This window comes from Pecten maximus, chromosome 17, assembly GCF_902652985.1.
Source record: "Pecten maximus chromosome 17, xPecMax1.1, whole genome shotgun sequence".
Taxonomy (NCBI): Eukaryota; Metazoa; Mollusca; class Bivalvia; order Pectinida; family Pectinidae; genus Pecten; species Pecten maximus.
The window spans coordinates 15398170-15416908 of NC_047031.1; the positions used below are offsets into that span (position 1 = coordinate 15398170).

Sequence of the window (18739 nt, forward strand, 5' to 3'; positions counted from 1 at the left end):
TAATTAAATTTGTGAAATGGTCAAACAGACAGCTGGACGGACAGAGAGATTGTTTTTACTGGCACTGGTATCTCCCATATGGAGACCATTAAGTCGAAATCCTGCCATTCCATCAAAATAAAGGTTTGTACTGTGAGGGAGACACTGGTATGGTGAGGGGAATAAGGTCTCCTGCATGGGCATTACTTGATCTCCATATAAAATAACAAATAATAATATAATGATATGTTTATTTTTCGCCATCAAAAGCGACCTTGACCTCGGCAATTTCAGTCTGATATTTCACATTATTTCCATGTTAAATTTCAGAACTTTTGCTTTTTTGAATTCTTAGAAATTTCGTTGCAAACATTAGTGTTGACGGACAGACAGATCAAGCAAGATAGGTAAAGTAATAGCGTTCAGGGACAGACAGATCAACCAGGGTGGATAAACGATACTACTATATCACTAGGTATCGGCTACACAACGCAATATGTATAGTGAATAACGAACACGAATCCTTTTACATGTGAATGTATCCTGAGGTCATGTTGGAAAGTATTGCTGAGTAGAAGGAACCCTAACCCTGGTGTCTCAAGCTGTCATGGACCAGGATAAATGGGAGCTAGTGATGTCATAATCATAACATGCAAATGATAATTATATCTGATATTACTGAGGTAGCATCATTGAAGGCCAGTTCAGGTCTATCATTTCTCCCATACTTCACAGGGTTATCCGGCGAATACTAGGGAAAAGATCAATCGATCTTACACAGTGTGGGTAAAAACAGCCAGCACGCGCAATATGACGCTGCTCACAATAACGTAACGTCATCATTTTACGTTGAGTAACCAAGTCGTAAATGATGACGTCATACATTTTGACGAACATTCCAAGGAGCATTGAAGATGGCGCGACGAAAAACTTTCATAAAAACTTACGTTTGGTTGCAAGTATGTGTGATGAAATAATCAATCACGGGTCTGTTCCGCGAACAAGGATATATCAACCCTCGTGTAAGAGTTTGGCTGGCCAGCACTCGGCAAGCCTCGTGCTGACTGGCCAAACTCTTACACTCGGGTTGAGATATCCCTGTCCACGGAACAGACCCATGGTAGATTATATTATTCTCCCATACTTCACAAGGTATTCGGCAGTTGCTAGGGAAAAGATAACTCGATCTTACACAGGGTGGGTAAAGACAGCCGGCACGCGCTATATGACGCTGCTTACAATAACGTAACGTCATCATTTACGTTGAGTAACCAAGTCGTAAATGATGACGTCATCAATTTTGACGCACATTCAACACCAGGTTATCAGGAACAATCCTCTACACAACACTCAGGAGATAAAGGGAGGAAACCAGTGACCAGGTATAAACTACTGTCAAAGACCAAGGTGATGAAGAAGTGGAAGTCTCCATATTACATTAGTTCTATATGTCCTACATCAGATGGTGAGGCCTGGACCAGTGATTACAGTGAAACATTAACTCTCCTGGACAGGAAGGGTACAGTAATACAGATGGTCACACACAAGGCTGTGATCAATGACATCAGTCTGTCACCAACATCACACAGACTTTGGGTTTGTGATAGTAGAAACAACATCATGAAGCTGGCATCAACAGGACAACTAACACACAGATTCAGAACCAAGAAGCTCCCAAAATGTATATGTGTTGCAGCCTGTAGTGATGTCATCGTGGGCATGGTAAAACACATCTCTAAATTTACCACAAGAGGTCAGATGATGCTCTCTACAATGACGGCTGGAACTGGGAAACCATTAGTGTGCACACCACACAGGATCACAGAATGTCCCGTCACTCACAATGTCGCAGTGATTGATTTCAATGATAGAGATGATGGTGGTGATGGAAATAAACACGTTGTTGTCATGGATAAAGACTTCAAGGAACTGTTTGTATACAGAGGTGACATCCTCACTACATATAAACAAACACCAAAAACAGGAGGTAAACCATTTTACCCCCAGAGTGTGGTGTATGATAGTGTGGGGAACCTCATCATAGGAGACAGTGACAACAACAGGGTCCTACTCCTCAGTGGTGGTGGTGAGTTCCTCAGAATCATACACACAGCCAGAGAGGGGACATGGGCCGTAAGTGTAGACAAGGAGGGTGTCATATGGGCAGTGTTTTCCGGTGTTAAAGTAAAACTACTACAGTACAGCAGTATGTGATAGCTATAATCAAACTACTACAGTACTGCAGTATGTGATAGCTATAATAAAACTACTATTGTACAGCAGGATGCGGTAGTTATAAACTACTACAGTACAGCTGTATGTTATAGCTGTAATAAAACTACTACAGTACTGTAGTATGTGATAGCATTTGTGAATTTTAGTCTATACATCTAATGTATAATGACCGAGATTCAAAACTAAGATGTTAAAATTGCCTTGGTATTAAGCTAAAATATTTTCTTAAATGAGGTATATAATTTTTGTAAGAATTTTATATATTTTTTTAATTACAATTTCTTATTAAATTGTGTTAATATATCTTTCTGTTATCAGTTTTTTATATCTAGAGACAAAGGGAATTTACAAATGACAAGCAACAACAATAACTTCAACTGTCAAAATCTGAGCCGTCCACCTAAACAGGTATGATCGAGTGATATCAGATTTTTTTCAACGGAGTCGGAAATTGACAAGCAGGACAAGCAAGAAACGAAATCTACATATCAAGTATGATAAATTTCTTCTCAAGAAATAGAAAATAAGAAGCATTGTTTAAAGGCCATTCACGGACCGATCACCGACGAAGGGAAATTTCAACAGTTTCGCTCACCTACATATTTGAGTGATTATGACAAATGCTTCCCATAGGACCGTAATGACCTAAGCATTTTACCTAGTGAACTTGAACTCAACCAGTTGACTTCTGGTTTCCTTTCGGCTAACAAAATATTCATTAGTGAAAAGATACAAATTTTGACCTTGACCTGTCTGCATTTTTGTGAATTGAACATCTTGATCAACACATTGGTAAAACTTTATTTATTAATGTTAACAACAGTAATTAAATTTGTGAAATGGTCAAACAGACAGCTGGACGGACAGAGAGATTGTTTGCACTGACATTGGTATCTCCCATACGGAGACCATTAAGTTGAAATCCTGTCATTCCATCAAAATAAAGGTTTGTACTGTGAGGGAGACACTGGTGTGGTGAGGGGAATAAGGTCTCCTGCATGGGCATTACTTGATCTCTATACAATATAACAAATAATAATATAATGATATGTTTATTTTTCGCCATCAAAAGCGACCTTGACCGCGGCAATTTCAGTCTGATATTTCACATTATTTCCATGTTAAATTTCAGAACTTTTGCTTTTTTGAATTCTTAGAAATTTCGTTGCAAACATTAGTGTTGACGGACAGACAGATCAAGCAAGATAGGTAAATCAATAGCGTTCAGGGACAGACAGATCAACCAGGGTGGATAAGCGATACTACTATATCACTAGGTATCGGCTACACAACGCAATATGTATAGTGAATAACGAACACGAATCCTTTTACATGTGAATGTATCCTGAGGTCATGTTGGAAAGTATTGCTGAGTAGAAGGAACCCTAACCCTGGTGTCTTAAGCTGTCATGGACCAGGATAAATGGGAGCTAGTGATGTCATAATCATAACATGCAAATGATAATTATATCTGATATTACTGAGGTAGCATCATTGAAGGCCAGTTCAGGTCTATCATTTCTCCCATACTTCACAGGGTTATCCGGCGAATGCTAGGGAAAAGATCAATCGATCTTACACAGTGTGGGTAAAGACAGCCAGCACGCGCAATATGACGCTGCTGACAATAACGTAACGTCATCATTTTACGTTGAGTAACCAAGTCGTAAATGATGACGTCATACATTTTGACGAACATTCCAAGGAGCATTGAAGATGGCGCGACGAAAAACTTTCATAAAAACTTACGTTTGGTTGCAAGTATGTGAGGAAAATAATCAAACATGGGTCTGTTCCGAGAGTTTGGTTCGCCAGCACTCGGCAAGCCTCGTGCTGACTGGCCAAACTCTTACACTCGGGTTGAGATATCCCTGTCCACGGAACAGACCCATGGTAGATTATATTATTCTCCCATACTTCACAAGGTATTCGGCAGTTGCTAGGGAAAAGATAACTCGATCTTACACAGGGTGGGTAAAGACAGCCGGCACGCGCTATATGACGCTGCTTACAATAACGTAACGTCATCATTTACGTTGAGTAACCAAGTCGTAAATGATGACGTCATCAATTTTGACGCACATTCCAAGGAGCATTGAAGACGGCGCGATGAAAAACTTTCATAAATACTTACGTTTGGTTGCAAGTATGTGAGAAAAATAATCAATCACGGGTCTGTTCCGCGAACCCTCGTGTAAGAGTTTGGTTGGCCAGCACTCGGCAAGCCTTGTGCTGACTGACCAAACTCTTACACGAGGGTTGAGATATCCCTGTCCATGGAACAGACCCATGGTAGATTATATTATTCTCCCATACTTCACAAGGTTATTCGGCAGTTGCTAGGGAAAAGATAACTCGATCTTACACAGGGTGGGTAAAGACAGCCGGCACGCGCTATATGACGCTGCTTACAATAACGTAACGTCATCATTTACGTTGAGTAACCAAGTCGTAAATGATGACGTCATCAATTTTGACGCACATTCCAAGGAGCATTGAAGACGGCGCGATGAAAAACTTTCATAAAAACTTACGTTTGGTTGCAAGTATGTGAGAAAAATAATCAATCATGGGTCTGTTCCGCGAACCCTCGTGTAAGAGTTTGGTTGGCCAGCACTCGGCAAGCCTTGTGCTGACTGGCCAAACTCTTACACTCGGGTTGAGATATCCCTGTCCACGGAACACACCCATGATAGATTCTATTAATCTTGATTTCCCCCATATCTGCTCAAGTTATAAACACATGCCATTAAGTTCTGTATGTTTCTCATTATCAGGAACATGGTACTTAAAATCGCATTACAATGTTCAACAAGGTAAAAATCTGGTCTCCATCTCTTGGTGTAAGGCTTTAATAGGTATTCAGAAGGGCAGACTTTGTATGGGCGGTCTCTCGAGTGTTGATAAAGTATCTTTGAAGCATTTGATGCACATAGTCGATATTACTCATCCGGTAGTGAATCTCATAGTTAAATAACTATGTGATTGGAATAATAATCAGTGTTTTTTTCTAGCAGCTGCATCCATGGAGGAATGTCCAATTATCGCATTAAATTTACCCACCCTACCTCAGTTTTGTGAACGCAAATCGCAAAAAAAAATATGCGAACAATTGCATATACCTATACATGAATAATGACATGTACATATTTGTATAAATCTTTGTTTCTTTGCACATATTCAATGTCGGTAGGTCTTATATATTGCACTGTTTATACCGTAGCCGCGATGGTGTGATTTCCCACGTTTTGCAGAACGAAGTAATTACAGTCAGTGTCCTACTTACCAAAGGTACAAAAGGTAACCATACAGGTAAATCCATTTGAAGTAGTGTATAATCCAACATAGCACCCTGTTTCTTTATAGCCTATCGCGGGTCAGGGAACTACCCGGGGACAACGATTTCAATGTTTTATTATATGTATCAACAAACATGAAATATATCAATTATTGTATTTTTATGTTGATAATGTTAGAACTTGGAGCGTGTATATTGAATGAGATATTCGGTGTGGCTTCTCTCTTCCGGCGTCAACTATTTACTATAGTTAGGCTATCCCGTCTAATGTGATAACATATGCATACAAACAACAACCAATCAATGCCATGCTTCAAAACCGTGACGTATGCACAAACGAAGTCTGTTTGCTATAGTCGAACCAGGTGATTGAGCATTGTAACTTCTTGTTTCTATACACATGCGCATTACATGTAACCAAATCGAGTTCGATTTTACAATAGTAAGATTATAGTCTTTATAGTAGAAGCTCGGAGTAGGCCGATGTGACACCCGACGCTTCACCTCTCGATGTCGAGGGACAATAATGATTAAGGTCACGGACCGGCGCCCTGTTTGATAACAGACCGCTGCTATCTAGTTGATAAATTTTATCATCTGAATCAAACTTCAGGATGCTAGCTGTTTTAACTTTCTCAACTTTCATTCTTGTCACCCATTCATCTTTTACACTTTCAGGCATCACTCTCACATTCTCATCAATCATCGCAATCAATTTCTGTATCATTCTCAGTTACGTGGAATTTTCTTACTTTATTTAAGGAATATTTTTTTATTAGTTCAAAAGACCAATTGTTTAACGCTTTTAAACGTTGTGAGTTGTTGACACATTTCAATTTTACTATCAATCGACTTAATTTTTCTATTAGAAACACATAAAGGCCCATTGCATATCAAATTATTGAACGAGTTTAATAAATTCCATATGACATAGCCACTCATGTAACATTCTCTCTATATATAATACATGTACATACTAGGTTATCTATTGTAATTGAGGGCTTCTCGGATAGGATTCCCTAACTTCAAAATGTTATGTCACTTTAATTCATATACGGCCAATTTCTAGTTGGAACTCCGGTATCAATTGTAAAACTGCTTAATTCTCGTGATATGTGTGTTACGCGTGTTTGCACGATACACGCATTGATTGACACGTGTCCTAGTACAAAACTACATGTATCTGAATACATTATTGATAACGATTTCGGTGCTTATTTTCTCAGTCTTTTATAAAAACGTGAAATCCCAAAGGTGAAGTTGTTTATAATCTTGTGAACTTTACTGATACAAAATATTGACCAATATATTACATTAATGAATTACCCAGAGCAAAAAAAAGCGGTGACGTAAATCTATGTGTGTGTCATTGTATAGCGATCGACTCGACCTGTGTATATTAGTCGTTAATCTCTCACTACCTCGACGTGTATTAGATAACGCCATAGCAGGTAGATGTACGCATTACTGTGGATGTATCGTACCCAGATCTGAACTTTGCTATATCAGATACCGACAGGAAGGATTGACTTATTCAGTTTGGACACCGATAACGATATTAAACAGTTTACTGAGTTTAATGACTACAAATCTGGATAGCTGTCAAAACTTAATATCATCAGGTAACAAATCTGGATACGGCCATCCAAATAGTAATATATTGATCAGCATGGCTTTACAAAATTGATTAGTGTGGCTGTGAATTCTGAAGGTACAGAACTATGGACAATGTAAATTAGTGTGGCTGTGAATTCTGAAGGTACAGAACTATGGACAATGTAAATTAGTGTGGCTGTGAATTCTGAAGGTACAGAACTATGGACAATGTAAATTAGTGTGGCTGTGAATTCTGAGGGTACAGAACTATGGACAATGTAAATTCATATTCTGGTGCTGGGGATGGACAACTGGTGCATGACAGTAACACCGTGACATCAGTGACCATGAGGAAGTCGTCCCATATGTGTTTTTGATAAATGTGTGATATATACGTATTCAACTGGATGGGACAGGATAGTCAATATCTCATTATCTGATATGAAACAAATCTATTATTGATTTTATATAGCACAGTGTTGCTGTAACAACAAACGTTTTCGAAATTCGAACAAATAATTAATTTTCATCAAAATGGCAACAGCTAATATACCTGTCCGTTTAAAAGGTGAAACAACCTGTATTCAGCACAAGGGGAGACAACTGGAATTGTATTGTGAAAAGTGTCATGAACTGGTTTGTCTAAAATGCATTTCCTCTGTTCACAAAGGTCATATCATGTGTGAGCTTAGCGAAATCACTACTCAGAAGAAACAAGACATTACCAACTTAATTGACAGAACAGAACAAAACGACCTGGTACAAATCAGGAAATACATCACCTGTACTGATACACTTCTTAAAGACAATAACAGTACATTTGCGAAACTATCACATGAGGTGAAGGTACAAAAAGCCAAATTAAAACAAGACCTTGACAAGCTTACAGCAGAGACACTCTCACATTATCAGAAAATGAAAGAGGACAATGCCAAGCTCATACAGAAATACAAACAGGACCTGGAGATGTACGACAAACAACTCAAACAACAAATACTGGAATGTAAGACAGCACTTCAGCGTGGCTCTGACATAGAAATCTACGACACAGAATGTGAAGCTGATTCCCATATGAATTTTCCTGTAAAACCAACCCTGGTTACTGCCAGCATCATTCGAAACAAAAATCCACATGGTCACCTGGAATTAGCCATAGGGAAAGTTATCACTTCATATCAAGATCATACACCAACTGACCAGGATCACTCTGTCTCAACATCAGATGATCTGAGACAAACCTCTAGACAACAACAATGGCCAGGAGATAAATGGAAGAAAGCAGCGTCAAGGAATATACTTCTGGCAGAGACCAAGATTGCGGAGGAGTGGCAGTCTTCACGTAACATAACTTCTATATGTCCCACAACTGATGACCAGGCCTGGACCAAGTACTATAAAACATTAACTCTCCTGGACAGGAAGGGTACAGTAATACAGAAGGTCAAACACAAGGCTGTGATCACAGACATCAGTCTGTCACCTACAACACACAGACTGTGGGTCTGTGATAGCAAAAACAACATCCTGGAGCTGGTATTAGGACAACTTACACACAGATTCACAACCAATGAGGTACCACGGTGTATATGTGTTACAGCCAGTAACCATGTCATTGTGGGCATGCCCAAACACATCTCCAAATTTACCACACATGGTCAGGTGGTGCTCACTACAATGGCTGCTGGGACTGGGAAGTCATTAGTGTGTACACCGCACAGGATTACAGAGTGTCCTGTCACTCACAATGTCGCAGTGATTGATTTCAGTAATGAAAGTGATGGTGGTGATGGAAGCAAGCGTGTTGTTGTCATGGATACTGACTTCCAACATTTGTTTGTATACACAGGTGACATCCCCAGTACAAGTGAACTATTTTTCCTTTTAGGTTTGGTATATAATTGTGTGAGGAAACTGATCATAGGAAACAGGGACATGTACACAACATATAAACAAACGGGAGGTAAACCATTTAACCCATGGGGTGTGACGTATGATAGTGTGGGAAACATCGTCGTAGGAGACAGAGACAACAACAGGATCCTACTCCTCAGTGGTGATGGAAGGTTCCTCAGGATCATACACACAGACACTTACAGGACATGGGTTCTAGGTGCAGACATGAAGGATGTGGTATGGGCAGTGTTAGGAGACCTAGCAAATAACGTGAAACTACTACAGTACAACAGTATGTGATAGCTATAAACTATTACAGTACAGCAGTATGTGATAGCTATAAACTACTACAGTACAGCAGTATGTGATAGCTATAAACAACTACAGTACAGCAGTGTGTGGTAGCTATAAACTACTACAGTGCATCAGTATGTGATAGCTATAATAAAGTTACTACAGTACAGCAGTATGTGATAGCTATAATACAATCATTACAGTACAGCAGTATGTGATAGCTATAAACTACTACAGTACAGCAGTATCTGATAGCTATAAACTACCACAGTACAACAGTATGTGATAGCTATAAACTACTGCAGTACAGCAGTATGTGATAGTTATAATAAAACTTCTACAGTACAACAGTATGTGATAGCTATAAACTACTACAGTACAGCAGTATGTGTAGCTATAAACTACTACAGTACAGCAGTATGTGATAGCTATAAACTACTGCAGTACAGCAGTATGTGATAGCTATAATAAACTACTACAGTACAGCAGTGTGTGATAACTATAAGCTACTACAGTACAGCAATGTGTGATAACTATAAACTACTACAGTACAGCAGTATGTGATAGCTATAAACTACTTAAGTACAGCAGCGTGTGATAGCTATAAACTAATACAGTACAGCAGTATGTGATAGCTATAAACTACTGCAGTACAGCAGTATGTGATAGCTATAATAAACTACTACAGTACAGCAGTGTGTGATAACTATAAGCTACTACAGTACAGCAATGTGTGATAGCTATAAACTACTACAGTACAGCAGTATGTGATAGCTATAAACTACTACAGTACAGCAGTATGTGATGGCTATACACTACTACAGTACAGCAGTATGTGATAGCTATAAACTACTACAGTACAGCAGTATGTAATAGCCATAAACTACTACAGTACAGCAGTGTGTGATAGCTATAAACTACTACAGTACAGCAGTATGTGATAGCTATAAACTACTACAGTACAGGAGTATGTGGTAGCCATAAACTACTACAGTACAGCAGTGTGTGATAGCTATACACTACTACAGTACAACAGTATGTGATAGCTATAAACTACTACAGTACAGGAGTATGTGGTAGCTGTAAACTACTACAGTACAGCAGTGTGTGATAGCTATAAACTACTACAGTACAGCAGTATGTGGTAGCTATGAACTACTACAGTACAGCAGTATGTGATAGCTATGAAGTACCCATTAATTAACAGTCATTGACTTAACTTTTTGGAAGGATGTTAATTATTAAGGAGACTATGAATCTAACAAAACATAATTACCAACCGTGTGAAAAATATCAACGTTTGATATGAAATTGTTGACTATTCGAGTGTGCCCTACTGTGCATGACAGTAGTTTTACTATTGTGCCTTATGTTTTGTTATTTACTGTATGGATGTTAAGTTACATAGGGCTCATATATTTCATTGTGTTTTTGGTGACAACCTGAGTTTGCCGAACTACAATTCAAGCAATATCCCTTCAAAATTCCCCAGTAAACCAGGGAACACATTTATAAATTTATGTCAATACATCTAATATACAATCAGAAATTAAAATTCAAGGTGTTAATATTACCTGGATATTTAGCTCTCTTTATTTATGCAAATATTGAAAAATTATAAGGTACCTTATTATTATGAGAATTGTAGATGTTTTTATTTCTTCTGTTTGTTAATTACAATTACTAATTAAATGGTGTATATAATCTATATTGCTGTTATTTGTTGTTGATATCTAAAGACAAAAAAGACACACAACAAATGAAATTTGGGAAAGATCCATGGAGTATTTTATTTCGTGGAAAAGAAATAACATTCTTAAACTTTGAAAGAAATGCTTTTCACCTGTCACTCAATCTTGTTGCACTGATGAGTCTGAAAACAAACATTGGAGACCAAGTAGAACCTATTACGGACTAACAGATATAGAGGTTGTTGGATATGGAATTTGTTTCACACGAGTAAGTTATTTTTTAAAAGTTACAAAAGACACGAGCTTTAGCGAATGTCTTTTGTAACTTTTAAAAAATAACTTACGAGTGTCGTGTGATCTGTTTCTACCACTTTACTATCGGCTTGAATCAAAGGGAAACGTGGCCAAGTTTTATTTCGCGTATGCAAATTAGGTGTACAGGAGACGGCCAGAACTCGGTGATGTGACGTCAATTGCAGATCGGGTCAAAGTTCGAATTCTTAACCAATCAAAAGACCGGAAGGTCATATTCCACTAGTGGAAATACCGATAATATATATATATATATCCAACAGTCGGCACATGTATGCAGTGGCTTGTGAGTGGAATAACGCATCATATTGTGATAGAAATATCAATCCAGCACTTCTAAAGAACTATTTTAATGATAAAAATCCTCGCAGACATCCAAATATCGTCAGTTAATTGTTTTCATGACAAACCAGATTCAAAATTAATGATGTACGACTAGGAACCTTGATGTAGGATTCCTTGTAATAAGTTTGGTGCAGAAATAAGAAATTTGACGAAGAAGGCCAAGTAGTAATAAGAAATTTAATGACGAACTTCCAGCAGTATAAACTGCTCACCTGTAGGCCATTCGTCTTCTGTACAGATAAACATCAGACATTAACAACAATCTAAACAAAGACTTCACTGAATAGCAACGTTAAGCTACCAATAGTAGTCAAGGTAACCAGTCATGACAAATTTACATTTAGTTGCTATGACCGAAATAGTGTAAGAAGAGACTCCGGTCAGAGTCCACCGATTTGTACGATCAACAAATATTGATAACAGTAGAAACGGACCTCCGGAGTGAGGTCAAAACTCATCAACAAAGCATTTTATTCACGAACAGTGTGTAAACAAACGACATATGTGTTGGGTACATGAACGAAGCTCTAGCCAAATAATCCAGAGTTGTGTCCCTTTGATCAGAATGTTTTAATCCCGTTTCCATTTGCGTACATGTTACCGATATATTCTTGAATTCATGAATTATTTATTGGAAAACTACAGACAGAGAACACGTATTAGGAATCGGACATTAAAAACGAGGAAGACGACATAGGATATCGTATGTATCCTTACATAAACCTCGACCCATGATGTTAACAATGTTATGTTTAAGATTCAGAAGGGCTGAACCGTGAACCAATTTAGTTTATTATTTTGAAATTAATGATGATGCATAGTGGGAAAGTGGGGCTTACTCGCAGATAAATATAGTGAGGCAATCCTTGGTCGGATAAGGGGGACACTGGCTAGGAGGGAGAGACACTGGTTATGTGGGAGAGACACTGGTTAGGAGGGAGAGACACTGGTTAGGAGGGAGAGACACTGGTTAGGAGGGAGAGACACTGGTTAGGAGGGAGAGACACTGGTTAGGAGGGAGAGACACTGGTTAGGAGGGAGAGACACTGGCTAGGAGGGAGAGACACTGGTTAGGAGGGAGAGACACTGGTTAGGAGGGAGAGACACTGGTTAGGAGGGAGAGACACTGGTTAGGAGGGAGAGACACTGGCTAGGAGGGAGAGACACTGGCTAGGTGGGAAGAACCTGGCTGGGAAAGAGAAACCATAGTAGGATATTGAGAGTGATCATAAAATAATTGAGGCAGTGGTAGGGCGGGAGAGCCACTGGTAACGTGAGGGCGGTGTTGATCGGGTGAGGGAGATGTTGATTGGGTGACGAAGATTGTAGTAGTTTGTGAGAGTCAATGATAGGGTGAGGGAGGTGTTGATATGACGACGGAGATTTCGGTAGTGTGAGGGAGTCAATAGTGGAGTGATGGAGATGTAAATAGGGTGACGGAGATTGTAGTAGTTTGAGGGAGTCAATGGTAGGGTGAGCGGGGCGTTGATAGGGTCACGGAGATTTCAGTAGTGTGAGAGAGTCAATGGTAGGGTGAGCGGGGTGTTGATAGGGTCACGGAGATTTCAGTAGTGTGAGAGAGTCAATGGTAGGGTGAGCGGGGTGTTGATAGGGTCACGGAGATTTCAGTAGTGTGATAGAGTCAATGGTAGGGTGAGCGGGGTGTTGATAGGGTCACGGAGATTTCAGTAGTGTGAGAGAGTCAATGGTAGGGTGAGGAAGGGAGATATTGGTAGTGTTAAGGAGATATTGGTAGAGTGAGAGAGATGTTAATAGGGTGAGGCAGATGTTGATATGACGACGGAGACTTCGGTAGTGTGAGAGAGACAATGTTAGGGTGAGGGACTTGTTGGTAGTGGTCAGGAGATATTGGAAGTGTGGCGGTGATGGTAATAGTATTAATGAGATATTGGTAAAGTGAGATAGGGTGATGGAGATTTCGGTAGTGAGAGAGAGTCAATGGTAGTATAAGTTAACCATACCCTAGTATAAGTTATCATACCTTAGTATAAGTTAACCATACCCTAGTATAAGTTAATCATACCCTAGTATAAGTTAACCATACCTTAGTATAAGTTAACCATACCCTTGTATAAGTTAACCATACCCTAGTATAAGTTAATCATACCCTAGTATAAGTTAACCATACCCTAGTATACGTTAAACATAACCTAGTATAAGTTACAATACCCTAGTATAAGTAAACTATACCCTTAAATAATTGAATGAATACTCCTTTATATACCCGTGTCTTCCATCAAGAAGTGCATAAACGACCATGTGGAGCATTATTATTTCCCTATCAGAAAGGTAACCCTTTTGACCTCGGATGCACAGTGGCAATATTTATTGTTGATTCAAAATTAATGATTGCTAATGTACTAAGCAAACAAGAGGGCAATGGCCTTTAACTGTCATCACCAAATTTTCCTTGTTTGTGGCCCTGCCTTTCTGGCCCTAGGATTCGGACCAGCTTATTTATATAATATATGATTGTCCTCCCTAATCATGTTTCACATAATCTGCTTTGGGGTGAAGGAGGAGTAGCGTCTTGAAAGTAAAAGTTCTAACTTCGGAAGGAGTGCGGCGGACGACGACGGACGATGCATTATGGCTATAACCTAAAATATTGAATTTGGGTATTTGGTACCTAAAGGATAATTTCTTTAATAAGTATGATACATTTTTTTACAAGTTATCATTGGATCTGCTTTTGTTGTTCAATGAATAGCCAGGGTCATTTTGAGACGGGGTCTCCATGTAGTAGTTGGTGACTACCTCAACGAACGAAAAACGGCAGGCTAATCACTTGTCCATGTTTAGCCCAAGGACACAATCATGATAGCACAGACCATTCCATTTCTCAGCTTACTGGAAATACAAACTTCCAAGCGCAAGGAGCGTTGAACGTCACTCATCAAACCTTCACATGAGGTTATGTACTTGGCAAGTGCTGTAACCAATAGAGCTACTATTGTTGTTCTTATTCTTTCTTCATGTTTTAGACGTCAGTAACATAAAATGTAACCAGGTGAAATTGTTTGATCAACACATTTTGTCTAGCTAAAAGTAATACAGTCAAGGAAGCAAACTTCTGACTGACAAAGACCACACCGACACATGTCCAGTGAAAATGATATATTACATTATTGGGCATGGCCACAGACTTTCTATTCAAAGCAGTATATTCTAATGGAAAAGTTGTTCTGATAGGGTGAGGGAAAGATGCACATGTACAGGTAAAAGAAATAATGTGGTTAATAGGCTGAAAACGGTTTGTGCGGGTTTAAACCTCAGTCTGCATGCTATGAGGGCAAGATGTGCTTTCATAATAGTCAGTTCAACTGTCAAAGACAGATATTGGAAGAGACACCTTCGATGGAAATCAGAGAATACTAATATATATTTGACATAATATATAAACATATAATGATGCGGAAAAGTATGTGATTTTGTTTTCTCATATTGAAATCAGAGATCAAGGGATCCTCTCTCTGTTTTATTTAAACATCAATACGCTTTATTGCAAATCAAAACACGTTTTGTGTGTTTTGTGTGTTGTTGAGTGATAAGATTCGAAAAGGTATACTTTTAATTTGTCTACGTTAAAAATGTACAGTTATGATATGCATTTACTGTATTTTAGCGCAAACATAGAAAAAGGTGAAACATGATTCATTAGCGTAGACATGTATTAAAGCAGTCGAAGGATTCAAATCCGGAAAATCTTTCGTCTCTAAAATTAGACACCAGCTCAACATGCAGCCACTAACGAATTCATGTATACACTATACATATTTTACAGGTGACTATTTAATTGTTGTCATTAAAATTATTTGTGAGTTGTAGTTGTTCCGTTTCTAATTGCTAATATCCCGCCTTCAGCAATTAATGCTCAAAGGACACTCCTTACAATCTTAGTCAGTAACGTGTTTGAAAGACTATGCTTTATTGTATCACAGCTTGTCATTAACCACTGACTAAACACGGACCGAATGATGAATTCATTCATCGTTACATCAAGAGAACAATATTAAGCTCTTTTAGATTGACGCAAAACGATTCAGCTAAACATAAGGCATTTGTGGAAAAGTTTCAAATAACTTATATAACGGTAAAGGAATGAATCGGTTTCGGAGTCGGGCTGGCGAAGAAAATAAAATTTGCAGGTTATCGAAGTGATTGCCCAGGTCCAATCACGGGCTCAATAAACGTTAATTTGTGGTCATTGGGGCTAAATGTGTCCCCGGCACTTTATCACTAGCCCTCCACCTCAGTGTTGCGAGTTCTAAACCTACGTGTGGCATTTGCCAGGTACTGACCGTAGGCTGATGGTTTTCCCCGGATACTCCGGGTTTTCGCCACCACCAAAATCTGGCACGTCTTTAAATGACCCTGGTTGTAAATAGGACGTTAAAAAGGAAACAAACAAAAAAAAAAGCAAACAGGTAATCGAAGAGGCAGACTTCTGACATATCAATACCCTTATATGTAAATAAAAGGTAGATTTTTCCTATGATTTTTTATTTGTCACCTAGAAGAAAGGGTGGTATGTTTAGATCAACAAAAGATCGAATATCTGACATGCGCCAAGCTGTTCACAGCTACTACACATCGGGTAAGTTTGAGCACAGGTGACATGTCCTATCCTGGGCTCAATTAACGTTAATTTGTGGTCTTTAGGACTGTCAGAATCGGTCGTGATACGATATAGCTGGATAGTTGTATTACTGAAAAAACACAAAGAGTAAAATAACAAAAAATAATGCCCGCATATATAAGTAAAGTTTTGAATTAAACATTTTAGCACTATACACAAACAGTAAGAAAATCGCTGAGAATAAACTACCGCTATCTTACATACGTCAACAGTATCTGAGGTCATGAATGTGTATAAGAACAGAGGCTATTCGACAAATAACACTTCTTTTCTAGCCCTGGACTTCGAAGTTTTCAAGATTTTTTTATGTTATTGATTGTTTTGTCTCTTTTGTGTTTTGTTTTCAATTCTGGACGTATAGTTAAGGGCGATAACTAAACATGTATGTGGGTTCCATTGTATCTCATGATGACAAAGGTATTCATTCAATCATGTAAAATGTAATAAATTATTTACTTTGTATTTTCCTTCTTCATAAAGACCCCGTATATACGTCCTCACGGCTTTATTGCAAATCAAATTGTTTTGGAGTGGTATCAAGATATGACGGATATAATATTACCAAAAATGCACCTAAAGGACAATGCATACAAGGTTAACTTTAGGTATTTAAATATCACGGTTTATGAACATGACAGACATTGGTCTAATACACAATCTATATAGTCTATACAACTGTATGTCTGTCGGTAATCTCAGACAACCAGGGCGTAAATTAAGTAACACACGAACAGATAGATTGATATATTTACTGTGGAAGAACATACCCAAATCTTATATTTTTATACTGATAACCAATCAAAGGGACTGCTAAATTCTATAGAAACCTAAAGTTTACATCAACCAGACTTTATTACGCGAAACTATTTAGTTATGTCTGGATATTGTCTGCATTCAACTGATCAACATAAAAAGACGTTTATTAATATGAAAGTGTGAATTCCGAAGGTAGAGAAATAAGGACAAGTTAAGTTTACATTCTGATGCTGGGGATGGACAACTTGGATCATCAAAGTAACCCTGTAACATCAGTGATTATGAGGTAGCTATTCGCCTGTATTTTAACATTACTAAGTGTTTAATATAAACAACTGGACGGAACAATATAAGAAGACAAGATTTCATTCTCGGACTTCGCACAAAACTCGATTTGAAGGCATCAAAATGTTGCTATAACCACAAAACTCTTCAGATATCCAACAGATAATTCAATGAAAATGGGAACAGCCAAAATACCTGTCCGTTCAAAAGGTAAGATAATCTGTGTTCATCACAAGGGGAGACCACTAGAATTCTATTGTGAAAAATGTCAGGAACTAGCTTGTCCAAAATGCCTGTATTCTATTCACAAAAGTCATACAGTTTGTGAACCCAGTGAAATTACTCCTCAGAAGAAACAAGACATCAGAAACTTTATTGACAAAACAGAACAAAATGACCTGATACAAATTAGGAAATACATCACCTCTACTGATACACTCCTCAAGGACAATGACAACACATTTGAGAAACTGTCACATCACTTGAGGATTCAAACAGACAAATTAAAACAAGACCTTGACATGCTTACTGCAGAGACACTTTCTCTTTATCAGAAAATGAAAGAGGACAATACCAAATTCATACAGAAATACAAACAGGACCTGGAAATGTATGACAAACAACTCAAACAACAAATACAGGAATGCAAGACAACACTCCAATGTGGCTCACACATACAAAGTCTATGACACAGCATGCAAAACAGATTCCCAAATGCATTTCCCTGTAAAACCTTTCCTGGGCACTGCCAGCTTTACTCCAAACAAATATCCTCAAAGTCACCTGGCACTAACCTTTGGGAAAGTAATCACCTCATGTCAAGGTCACATATTAACTGACCAGGACCGGTCAGCCTTAACACCTAATGATCAGGGACAATCCTCTAAACTACAACAACAATCAGGATATAAAGAGAAGACACCACTGGTACATTATAAACTACTGCCAGAGACCAAGGTGATGGCAGAGTGGAGGAGGTCTCCATTGATCATATATTCTTTATGTCCCACCACCGATGACCAGGACCAGTAATTACAGTAACACATTTACTCTCCTGGACAGGAAGGGTAATACAAGAAGTCCAACACAAGGCAATGATCAATGACATTAGCCTTTCACCAATAACACACAGACTTTGGGTCTGTGACACAGAAAATGGCGTTCTTGAGCTGGAATCAGGACAACTAACAAACAGATTCAGAACCATGGAGGAGCCCGAGAGTATATTAGTTACAGCTAGTAACCATGTCATTGTAGGCATGACTAAACACATCTCCAAATTTACCACACAGGGTCAGGTGGTGCTCACTACAAAGGCTGCTGGTACTGGAAAACCACTAGTGTATACACCATACAGAGTCAGAGAGTGTCCTGTCACTCACAATGTGGCAGTGA

The 18739-nt window shown here is 38.6% G+C and overlaps 2 protein-coding genes across 2 annotated transcripts; both read left to right on the forward strand.

Annotated features, from left to right (window-relative positions):
* Positions 1 to 1296: 1296 nt before the first annotated feature.
* Positions 1297 to 2443, forward strand: LOC117315569 (tripartite motif-containing protein 2-like). Its single transcript, XM_033869812.1, has one exon. It carries the CDS (start codon positions 1390 to 1392, stop codon positions 2191 to 2193), a length of 804 nt encoding a protein of 267 aa, XP_033725703.1. The 5' UTR covers positions 1297 to 1389; the 3' UTR covers positions 2194 to 2443.
* Positions 2444 to 6968: 4525 nt separating this feature from the next.
* LOC117315573 lies at positions 6969 to 9374 on the forward strand. The gene has a single exon (XM_033869817.1). The coding sequence runs from the start codon at positions 7643 to 7645 to the stop codon at positions 9299 to 9301; it is 1659 nt and encodes a 552-aa protein (XP_033725708.1). The 5' UTR covers positions 6969 to 7642; the 3' UTR covers positions 9302 to 9374.
* The last annotated feature ends 9365 nt before the right edge of the window (positions 9375 to 18739 follow it).